Source organism: Lacerta agilis, chromosome 8, assembly GCF_009819535.1.
Source record: "Lacerta agilis isolate rLacAgi1 chromosome 8, rLacAgi1.pri, whole genome shotgun sequence".
NCBI classification, from domain to species: Eukaryota; Metazoa; Chordata; class Lepidosauria; order Squamata; family Lacertidae; genus Lacerta; species Lacerta agilis.
Genome location: NC_046319.1, coordinates 48,576,090 through 48,587,942, shown reverse-complemented (window position 1 = coordinate 48,587,942; position 11,853 = coordinate 48,576,090). Strand labels below are relative to the sequence as shown.

General features: G+C 43.2%; 1 protein-coding gene across 2 annotated transcripts; it reads left to right on the top strand.

Annotated features, from left to right (window-relative positions):
- Positions 1 to 60: 60 nt before the first annotated feature.
- NUDT21 (nudix hydrolase 21) lies at positions 61 to 11,027 on the top strand. 2 transcript variants are annotated; one of them, XM_033157277.1, is made up of 7 exons: positions 61 to 357; positions 1,797 to 1,997; positions 3,949 to 4,012; positions 6,317 to 6,406; positions 8,123 to 8,198; positions 9,008 to 9,134; positions 10,758 to 11,027. In XM_033157277.1, the coding sequence occupies exons 1-6, from the start codon at positions 242 to 244 to the stop codon at positions 9,124 to 9,126; spliced, it is 666 nt and encodes a 221-aa protein (XP_033013168.1). In that variant the 5' UTR covers positions 61 to 241; the 3' UTR covers positions 9,127 to 9,134; positions 10,758 to 11,027. The 2 variants fall into 2 exon arrangements, with proteins under 2 accessions (XP_033013168.1, XP_033013167.1); XM_033157276.1 differs by having other exon boundaries at positions 64 to 357; positions 9,008 to 9,122.
- Positions 11,028 to 11,853: the final 826 nt, after the last annotated feature.

The following is an 11,853-nucleotide window of genomic DNA, read 5'->3' as shown; positions in this document are numbered from 1 at the left end:
TGCTTTCTCTATGGTACTCAGGCCCGCCCAGAGGAGCCGGTACGGTTTCCTCAGGAGCGTTTGACACAGATGGGCGGACTCGGCTTCATTCCACCTTCGTCTCTATGGTTCCCGGAAGTGTGGCCTACTGGTTCCGGTGTGGGATTCGGCGGGTGTGAGGCGAGCGGTGTGCCGGACGGAGCGGAGGTTCAGCGCGGCCGGGGAATGCTCGTGGCCTTGTGAGCCGCTTTCCGCTTTCGCCATGTCCGTCGTGCCGCCCAACCGCTCCCAGACCGGCTGGCCCCGTGGGGTCAACCAGTTCGGTAACAAATACATCCAGCAAAGCAAACCCCTCACGCTCGAGCGGACCATCAACCTGTGAGTGGCGCTCGGTGCCCCCCCTTCCTCCCCTCCCCTCCCCTCCCACGAGCAGCGGAGAGCAACAGCGCCACGCCTCCTTCGCCTCTTTCTCCCGCGTCTTTACTATTGCTCCCCTCCCCAGAATCCTCTCCCTTCCGCAGATGTCCCAGCACTTTTGTCTTGCTCTCCACGCGCGATAAAAGAAAGTCGAGGTCCCATTCACACGTGCATGATTTCGCGCGGTTTCCCTGCGCTTGGTTATTATCGGCGCCTGGTTCCTTTGTGCATGTGTCGTAGCTCAACGGTAGAGTAGCTGTTTGCCGTTGCATGTAGGGCTGGGAATACTTGCTGCCTGGAACCCTGAAGAGTCGCTGCCAAGCAGTATAGGCGACCGTGAACTAGATGGGGTCTGACTTTGCTTTAAGGTAGATCCCTAGGTTCCTCAGTCGCCCAAACTTCCGCTCTCGGGAACACCTTGATCTGCCTCCAGCCAAAGGGTTTTGCAGCTTGCAGACCACATTCTCTCTCCCCCCCCCCTTTCATTAAAGGATGTGTACCTGTTTACTGATGCACTTCTTTTCTGCATGTATCACTTGGCGGATTTTCAGTAGAAAAATCGTATGGGGTGGGGGAGGGCAGTCTGGATCCCCTGTGCCAGCTAAGGAGCTTTTTGTAAACTTCTAGCAACACAAAATTACAAATATAAGCAACTAAGTAAGAAAACAGACCCAATGATTTCCTTTGACATTGAGTCTATATGTGGCATTGTCATTTGAATACTGTATATATTTCAGCAAGTGCAGGACGGGAGGAAAAAGGTCTTGACCCCCAGCCAATAAGTAAGGAGGGGGGACAGAAAAAATATTAAATGTATGACTCCAGGTGGGGTTGCAAAATACTCTTCTCTGAAACCCCGGAGAACCACTGCCAGCCGGAGTAGATCCCCTGTCTGAAACCCTATAGAGGTGCTGCCGGTCATTTTGTAGGCTAGACCAGTGTTTTTCAACCTTTTTTGGGCAAGGGCACACTTGTTTTATGAAAAAAATCACGAGGCATAGCACCATTAGAAAATGTTAAAAAATTTAACTCTGTGCCTATATTGACTATATATAAAGTAATTCTCTTGAATAGGAATCAAATAAACACAATTTTTCCCACGGCACACCAGGCAACATCTCGTGGCACACTAGTGTGCCACGGAACAGTGGTTGAAAAACACTGGGCTAGACTGAGCTAGATGTAGCAACTGTCTTGGTTCAGTGTAGGAAAACTGTCTATGTTTTCTGCACATCATTGTTTTGTGCACATGGGGCTGCAGTTCCAAAGCGTACAGTACAGTGAAAATGGACCGTGTAACACAACTCACAGTCACTGGCTATACCCTGCTCTGTGTTCAGTGTTTGAACTAGATTATCAGTTTGCATGAAATACTGTATTTATGGTATAATTCGTTTTAGGTATCCACTCACAAATTACACTTTTGGGACCAAGGAACCCCTATATGAAAAGGACAGTTCAGTGGCTGCCCGGTTCCAGCGCATGAGGGAGGAATTTGACAAGATTGGAATGAGGCGGACTGTCGAGGGGGTCCTGATTGTGCACGAACACAGGCTGCCTCATGTGTTGCTTTTGCAGTTGGGCACAACTTTCTTCAAACTGTAAGTGAGCTTTCCAAACTTAGCACTGCAGCATGATACATGTTTGAAGCTTCACAGAGAAAGTAAATGGCTTGTGGATGGAGGGCAAAGGCAGTTTTAGGGTAGCTCAACCAGTGTGGCTGCACTGCAGCGAGCGCCATAACAATGCTGTAGAAAGGAGTGAGAGACGGGGCGGGGGGCGGGGCGGAATTTTAGCGTTGCACAGAGCACCACTGCAATTTGAGAGCCCTGGTCCATCATTGTGGATGGGGAATTTGAAGTGGAGAAGCAGCTGGGCCTGGGGAGTGAAGCACCACTCTCCCCCTACCATTCTATCAGGGAGAGGTGAGAAAGTGAAGTCTGTCCTTCAGTCTTGTGTTGCAGCCAATGTTCTTTGGCTCCTACCCTCCCAGAACTGCTTTCTACATTACCATTTCTCCTTATTGTTAGGGTTTGAAAGAGTTGCTCCTACCTAGAACTTGCATATTTTTCTTGCATTCCTCTTTGTTTGTACATAATGTTTCTTAAATTGTGAACCACCTCAAGTGTTTCAGCCAGAAAGACAAAGTATCAGTGTTTTAAATAAATATGGAGGATTGTAAAAAGCAACTTTGCCAGATCCTTAAAAGGCTCAGGTAATAAGTAGCATGAGAGAATTCTACCTGAGACCCTGGAGAGCTACTGCCAGTCAGAGTAGACAGTACTAGCCTAGATGGCCAAATACAATCCAACATGATATCAGGATGTAGCCAATATTCCTATATATTTGCTGTAGCATGCTGCTTCCCAGTTCCAGTTCTGGGAAGTTCAAACACAGTTTAAGCAACTAACTGTGTTTGTAGCTGGCCATAATAGTAGCTTTAGACTGCAGGCTACTGGGGAAATCTAAAGAGGATAAATCATACCTAACTGAGGTCCTTTGATTTCAGTGGGTGTGTCTGAGTAATACTTAAGATACAGACCATGGTCCTCTATTTCAAATAGATTGTTGTTGGTCAAGTAGTCAACTCCAGTGGAGCTTTCTCTCAGGTAATTTGGGTTACTTCAGCTTTATTCCCTCTACAAATTACAGTGTAAACCAGTATATAAATGGTTGAAATAAATAAAATGCTGCATTTTTGCATCTACCCTTTCTGAATATTACTCATCACCTTCCTCCTGCTTCTCTTAGAAAACTAAAAGGTGATGGTGATCTGACTGCACCACACATGACTCTTCTAATCTCTTTGCAGCATTAGCTAGTCTAAATTCTTGGGAATAGTTTCACAAGTTTCTGAAGTTAATAGGTAAGCCATTTCTAATCTCATATTAGCTGACCCCGACCCTGCAACAGAGCAGAGCTATGGCTCTTCTACAAGAGGTCTGGATAGTGGCAACATGAGAACAGGCCTTTTCTGCAGTGGCTCCTCTCTTGTGGAATGCTCTCCCCAGGGAGGCTCGCCTGGCACTTTCATTACATATATTTAGGCACCAGGCGAAAACATTCCTCTTCTCCCAGAGCTTTGACTAATTAAACAATCTATGGCCTTTTAAAGTGGGCAACATTGTTTTGTTTGTTATGTTTTGTATTTTTGTGTTTTTTATTCTGTGAACAGTTCTGGGATCCTCAGATGAATGGCGGTATATAAATTAAACAAAGCCCCCAAATTTAAGCCACTTAACCATTGGCAGTTTTCTTTATGTAAACAAATAAAGAGTCCAGGACATAAAATGTCCCATTGAATTTACTGATTTTTACCACTGGTTTTTGTGTTGTATTTTTAAAAAATCTAATAGGACTTAGTGGGGGGACGGGGCCTGGTCCAGATTTGTTTTGACACATTTTACTATCCTGAGAAGGTGAAACTTGGCTGAGGTAGTAAAACATTCTCAAAACAGCTTTTTGGACATTTACTGCAGTGTTACTTTAAAAAATATTTTAATTATGACTGCACCCAAAACACATCCTTTATCATGAATTTATTTTCCACAGGCCAGGTGGTGAACTTAATCCTGGAGAAGATGAGGTAGAAGGTCTCAAACGTTTAATGACAGAGGTAGATGTCACAATTATTTGCATTTTTATCCTGAGGCTTTAGGATGGATAACAATAAGCCTTTTATGGTTGAATTCACATGAACAAAGGTGAATAGCATTCAACACACCTGTAAGGTAAATTCAGGAATTAAAACGCCTTAATTTTTAATAAATTCTTAGGTGCAGAAGTATGTTTGCAGTTTTGCCAATCCATGAAAAAGTCCAGTGAGTATGTATTTGAGTTCTGAGTTTTTCTGGTTTTCCATATGAAAGCTAACAAACCCTTGCTCTAAGGCAGCTGTGGCGAACCTTTTCTAGCTAGCTGGCAAGATCCTTCTCTCCCTACCCATGGAGACCCAAATTTGATTGGTGGTCAGAGCTGCTCACCTGTCAGTCACCTTGCCAAGCAGAACATCATGTCATATTAATACTTCATTTCCTGTTCCTTTTTCAGCAAGCTTGTAAGGCACTCAGCTAATTGACCCCCAGTGCCTCTCTTTCCCAGAATTTGGTGCTGTTGCTGGCCTCATCTGAGGCTTGTGTAGGGTTTAGGCTTTGGGTAAGGTGCAAACATCTGTTTTTGCTTTTGACTGACCCTTACATAAGAGCGCTAATTCTATCTTAGTTGTAAACTCTGTGTTTACTGAAAAGTGCCTCTTCAGTTAAAGGGGCCCAGCCTTCTCCATAAGTGAAGCAGGGAAGGCTCTGGGGCTTCTGTAATGAAGACTTCTGAATCAGAGGATGACAATGGAATATTCTTCAGACTAATGTGCTCACCAATTGTTCCTGGGTCTGACCTTCCATGCAATTCCGCTTATGACTCAAGAGTCATCAGGTTCACCTCCTGAAGAAGAGAGTCAGGACAGCTCCATGCCTCTCAACTCACTGTCTTTCTCCTTGGAACACTGGGTGCTAGTTGCATTTTCCTTAGCTATGTTTTGTTTTGGATTCTTTTCTTTCAGCTCCCTCTTTCTCTTCCCTTCACTGTGTGTGAGCTTCATCTGCCTCCTGCACCTTTCCTGCATAGCTGGTGCTCAGCTTGTTTATTATTTTAGTTATGCAAGCAACTTAATCTGTTTTTTGTGTTTTTTTTGGAAATGGAAAGACAGCAAATTGGCTTAATATTCCCATGGGGCGGGGGTTGCATTGGACTGTGGAGATTTGCATGCTGGGCACCAGCTATATTGAAAATTTTGCACCCTTTGATGGAGATCTGCATGTTCAGCAGCATCAGTTGATACTGGGAAGGGAGAGGGAGAGTTGGGAGACAGGAGCCCATGTACTTGGCATTGACCAATGCTGGGAAGGTTCGTGCTGGAAAACGTGGCTGCAGCTTTGCTCCTTTAATGCTACTTTGTCTTTCTTAACTTCCTTCTCTTTTTCCCCATCTCACTCCCTGGTCCGAAAGTCATTTCTGATGAGTTAATACACACAGATTCCATTACACAAAGAGAAGCAAATGAATGCCAAGTGTTGCAGGAGACACAGGTGAAGCTAAGTTAGTGAGCTTCTCAAAAGCAATACTTGGCCATTGTTACGGACAGGCTACTCTACCATATGAATCCTTAATCTGCCTGAGCAAGGTCGTTCTTAGCTACAATTCTTGAGAATATCCACTTAAAGAGGGAGTATACCTTTGAATACCAGTTGTTGGGGAGAAATATTTGTTGCATAATGTTCTGTAAACAAAGTATGGCTAGCACTAAAGGATGCATCTATTTTTTTGGTTTATTATACAATACACCACTTTATAAATAGTGTTTTCTTAGCGTCATACTGTAAATGATACACTCTAAGTTAATGGCCTGGTTTGCATGTAATACTAAATTATGGTTTGTTTAATGAAACCATAGATTAACCATGAGTTGTCCCACAGACTATTTTTTTTAACAGCTTGTTCCTCCAAGCTTGTTTTGTTTTCCACCCTTGTTCCTTTGTAGCTTGATGAGTGTCTGGAATGGGGCTGGTCAAAGAAGCCATAGTTAAGGAAGGGGTCTGGGTTCTCACATAATGCTAAAACAAAGTTCATAAGCAAATAACAATCACGGTTTGACAAAAAACAAATAGTAGTTAAACCACTGGGCAGGGTTTGGATGATCAAACAAACTATGACTTAAATAATAGTTTAATAAGCCATGGCTTTGTGTTATATATGAATCAGGTCATTCAGTTAACAGTATTTGTTTGCACTTCTATATTGATTAAAGTAATTAAAGAATTTAGACTATACTGTTGGGCTAGCATTCTTAATATATGACATTCTGCTATTGTGAAGCACTAGCATAGAGCATGTCAGGATTTTCCTTGCATTTCTATTTTGGCAGATCCTGGGTCGCCAGGATGGAGTGCAGCAAGACTGGGTCATTGATGACTGCATTGGTAACTGGTGGCGACCGAATTTTGAGCCCCCACAGGTGAGAATTGAAGTTGCCACTAGCATTTTCATTTGATTTATTTTTTGGACTTACAACAAAACCCCTCCCAAGAACTAATTAATCTTCCTACTGCATGACTCTATTGCTGGTAGAAGACTGGCAGGCTCAGGCTTCTGTAAGTCAGAGAAATAGAATTAAGTCACTGAGGAGTAGCATAGTTTCTTTGAATAGGATTAGTTACAGGTAGGTAGCTGTGTTGGTCTGCCATAGTCGAAACAAAATAAAAAAAAATTCCTTCCAGTAGCACCTTAGAGACCAACTAAGTTTGTTACTATTATGAGCTTTCATGTGCATGCACACTTCTTCAGATATCTGGAAGGATTTTTTTTAAAATTTTGAATAGGATAAGAGGTTTTGAAATACAAAAACAAAAAAGTGCATTAAATAAGGAGCAATGGCATTCTCCTCCCAGAACAACTGATGGCCTTTTCAGGAGCAGATGGAACTTGCTCTTGAATTTCCTTTCTTTTGCCTTCCTTAAGGGTATGCAGGCCTTTCTTAAGCAACCCCAGGGAACGTGGGAGAAGAGGCTGCCTCAGCTGTTCTCTCCTCAGGCTGTTGATAGTCAAACAGCCAATGTTGTATGCTTCCTTTTTTCTGCAGACCTTTAGCTTTTTGTTCAAATATTTGGTTTGTGAATTCATACTACACTTAGAGTTATTTTTTTTTATCAACTTGATTGATTATGCTATTCTGAAATTACAACATTGAAATGTAAGTGTTGTGTCCAATTATGGTGCCACTTCTGTCCATGCATGGAAAGGTTGCTGATTCTCCCTGTTGCGTTCCTCCCCGGCTAGCAACATTACATTCTACTGCAGAACATGAACTGAAAATGACCTGCTGTGTGCGTGTTCACGCATACAGCCTTTTAGTCCTGGCCCTTATTTTACCACAGAGCCTTAACTTCTTTTAACGCACAAACTGTAGCTATGTGAAATTTCTGTGCCAAACCGTGAACGCCTTTGAACCTGTGAAAGACTGCTAGCCCCCATGGAGACCTGGCAAATCACTCGGGGAACTCGTATCAGTGGCACCTCATATTGCAGACCATGGTGGGGACCCACAAAGGTGCATTTTCTGCTGTCACCTCAGTTCTCTAGAACAGTCTTCACCCTGCCATACAGGAAGCATCACTGCTTATTAGCTTTAGAAATCTTTTGAATACCTCATTCTCCCCCCCCCCCCGGGCTTACCTAATTTGTTAAAGATGGAGCCTGTTGTTTTGCACATTGTAATGCTTTATTTCACCTGTACTGTTTATTGCAATCTTTAGTAACTGGTATTATTAGTGTATATTTTCGTAATGTATTTTTCTTTAGCTGTAAATGATTTGGTTTTATATATAGGTGGTATAGAAACAAGCACATTTCTAGAATTTGCAACCTAGAATTTGAAAGCGTTTTGAATCTGACTTTTTTTTTTTTTTTTAAAGCAATTGTGCATGATCCATTGACATGATTGGCATCATGTCTAGTTTGGCCTTTGGCCTGTGTTAGAATCTACCTACATTTTGCATTTGAAATATATTTGGAAAATAACTGAAGTGCTCTGGCTGGGGATATGATTCAAAGCAACTAGATTCTAACTGTCCTGGTTCAACCTCATAAACTCTCATAACATGTTAAGTACTTTAATTTCAGGAAAGCTGTACACAGACATGAACCAATCATTATTTTTTATTGTTTCCCACAGTATCCGTATATTCCAGCTCACATTACGAAACCAAAAGAGCACAAGAAGCTCTTTTTGGTTCAGCTTCAAGAAAAGGGTAGGCATTCTGTCATATCTTTAATTTTCATATAGGTTTTATTGAGAGAAGGCAACAAAATCCTGGGCAAGGTAGTTTGTACTATCTAAACTTAAAAGAGAATTCTGAAAACTTATTTCTACTGTAGAGGTTTATATGCTGCTCAGCAGCTCCAGTGGTGCTCCTCCTCCACTCCTGTGCCGTGGATGAAACAAGCTAGAGTTGTTGCGAGAAGCAAGGTTACAGGGAACCAGGCAGACGGCCTTCTTGGTAGTGGTGCCCTCCCTGTGGAACACCCTCCCATCAGATGTCAAGGGAATAAACATCTATCTGGCTTTTAGAAGACATCTGAAGGCAGCCCTGTATCGGGAGGTTTTTAATGTTTGATGTTTTAGTATGTTCTGATATATGCTGTGAGCCGCCCAGAGTGGCTGGGGAAACCCAGCCAGATGGGTGGAGTATAAATAAGAAAGTTATTATTTATTTATTTATTGTGTTACAGTATGATGGATTTTATTGTGGGAGGTAGCATTTCTTCACATCTTTTCTGTACACAGTTTCACTTAAAATTGCTTAAGTTTGGATGGGTGTGGCCTTAGGTTTTTATGACTCATTCCAAGTTGATTTCAATTTGTATGTTGTGCCTGGATAACTTAGAAGAGCCTGAGGAGTCCTCATGCCAGGCACGGTATCTGTATATTCAGACTGTACATATTATTCTGCATATGATGCAACCTAGGAATTAAGAAAACTAAACTTCGCTCAATATTTGTCTTGTCCTTTCTTGAAGCAGATTTTTATTTGATTAGATCTCTCTTGATTTGTTCTAGCTTTGTTTGCGGTCCCCAAAAATTACAAGCTGGTAGCTGCTCCATTGTTTGAGCTCTATGACAATGCACCAGGTTATGGGCCTATCATTTCAAGCCTCCCCCAGCTTTTGAGCAGGTAGAGTATGCTGTGGGTTTCCATGTTGTGGTTTCATACTGCTGCAGCTGCTACAGAAAAGCTTTCTTTAGCTCTTTCACTTGCTTCTGTAGGGAATAGCTGACTTATGTATCCACATTGGCTTGGATCATAGGATAAATTGACTTAAGGAAAACTACAAAAGGAAGGTTTCCATCCTCCCTACAGCCACCTGAAAGGTGTTCCTGATGGGCCTCCTGAAAATGTATGTTGGGGTGCCAGGAGGAAGAGGGGTTGGAAATTCTACAAACTTCCTTAATTTATCTTTGGATCCAAGTCACTGTATTTACATCATATCATTCAGCAGAGTACATGAAATTAATTTTGAATTACAAACAGTACTTCACATTCCTTGTATGTTCCCTTTCACTTTTCATTGCTTATCAAAAGCCAACAGAAGGCACCCTACAAAAATTTCCTTCTGTTGCTATAGTCATTGCCTGTATGAGTACATTACCTCAGGAGAATCAGCCTTTATGTACTTTCTTGAACCTTGCTTGCTTGCTGGGCTTCCAATTGATGTATTATGTGCTGGCTGTCTGGTTTTCAAGCTGTGTTCTCAGAAACCTAAAGTTCTAACAAGCACTGTCTGGGTGCATGTAGAGCAGGGGTAGTCAATGTGGTCCCCTCGAGATTTTGGACTATAATTCCTGTCATCCCTGATGGGAGTCATGTTGGCTGAGGCTGGGATTTGTAGTCTGGAGAGCACATTAGCTACACTTATGTAGGGCAATGCTAGGCTCAGTAGGGTAGAAAAAGAAAAAACCATCAGCCCATGGGTTGGATTAAAACTAGTCAAACTTCCAGGGTGCACATTCCAATGGTAGCTGGGGCAAAAACCCAAATAAAGCAAAACCACTTGTCCCCTAGCCTTCCATTCCTGCTTCAAACATATTGGAAATCAACACAATGGGAAAAGGTGGGGGGAGCAAAGCACACACACACAGCCACCGGCACCTCAACAAAACTATGATCAAACAGAAAACCAAGTTCCCCACTGGATGTGGCAGGGTGTGTGGAGGTGGGCTTCCTGTTCCTTTCTGGACCCCTTGAGATTGTTCAGCCAGATGAAGGAGGAGCTGGAAGCAGGTGCACAGCTTCTGCATGCTGTGAGTCAAAGGTGGGTGGTATTTCAAGCTATTAGCAACATCCTTGGAAGCAGCAACTCCTCGCTGCTTCCTGGAACAGGCCAGTGTTGTAATCAACACTACAACAGCAGCTTCTTCCTTCCAAGATCATAGCAAATTCAAAAGCATTTAATAAAATGCCTGCCTCATATCGGAGAGCAATTCCCATGCAGTGGCTTGCATACCAGCCAATTGCTCTGAATTTGCCAAGGTAACTGGGATTGATGTCACATGATGGACAGGTGGATGTGATTTGACCAAAATGACTTCAGGGTCCAAATGGGGAGTCCTAGCAAGCCTAGTAAAATCCATGGGCCAGAGGTTGCCTACCATTGCAGGAGGACCTCTGGCCAGTGATCCAAGTGTGTACTGTACCTATATTTTTTCAATTCATAGAAAGCAGATTTGTTATCCAGCTGATTAAGAAAATCTGTGTATAGTTCATGATCTTCAGTGTGAGTAATTATTACTTCTTTTTCCCCTCTGCCAGGTTCAATTTTATTTACAACTGAATTTCCTGAAGTACGTGGTAGAAGCCGTCTCTGTGAGAACAGCTTTAAAATGTAGAAGAGAGAACCTGACACAAAGATTTTTTTTTTATGTCTCCCCCTTCCCCAAACTCTCTACCATCTGAATAGGAAAGTGAATCTTGACTGTTTAGATAGTGGAATGATGAGTGTATTTGCATTTTAATCACCTATGTTGTAATAGTCACTTGACTTTTTTTAAAAATAACATTAAAACAAAATGATCTCCTTTCTGTTTTTGTGTGTTCCTTTTCCCAGTGGGACTTGATGAGAGATCTCTGCCCACTGATTGATACCACAGCATTGCATGTGAGAATGAGGATGAAAGAGTACTGTTTTCGTCCATCTAAATATACCTTGCTAACTAACTAAAAGCAAGGTCTTTTGCGCACAGGAAACATAGCAGGGTGTCGGGACTCAGGCTGGCAGCAGGTCTTGATACAGATTGGAGGAATCGATAACTTGTTGTATCACTCAGAGCTGCCTGAAGGCTAGCAAGGAAGTGTCTGAACAATAAAAGGGCACAGTGTTTCAGGTGATGCTGCCTTGCCACATAAAAGCTCCCAGTTTTGGTTTGCTTGCTTTCTTATCAGCAAGAGGAATAACTCAGTTTTGGAAAGCTCTGCACTAGTCAATCATGTGAGGTTGTGCTGAGAATAGCTGATTGACAGGCTGGTTGTCCCAAACGGGCGTAGTGTGAGGGGTGCCTGGGCCCCAGGCACACAATTTTTGAGGTGGCATGAACCAGGTGCCCCCATGCAGGCGACCCCAGCACAGCCTGGCGATCTCTCCACCCACTAAGGGCTGCATCGACTGGCTGGGCTCCCCACTGTGTGGGCAGGCGGTTCAGCACAGCCCTGCTTTGCTCCAGTGGGGTCGCTCCAGCAGCATCCGCGGTGAAGGCTGGGGTGCCCCCCCCCCGGTCTGGCACGTGTGCACTTGCTCTGGGTGCTGGCAAATGTCGCTACACTGCTGGTCTCAACCATCTCAAAGTTTGGCCCCACCCATTCTGCTAGTTTCTGGATACAATATTGTCATTTCTGCCCTGTGTCCATTTTA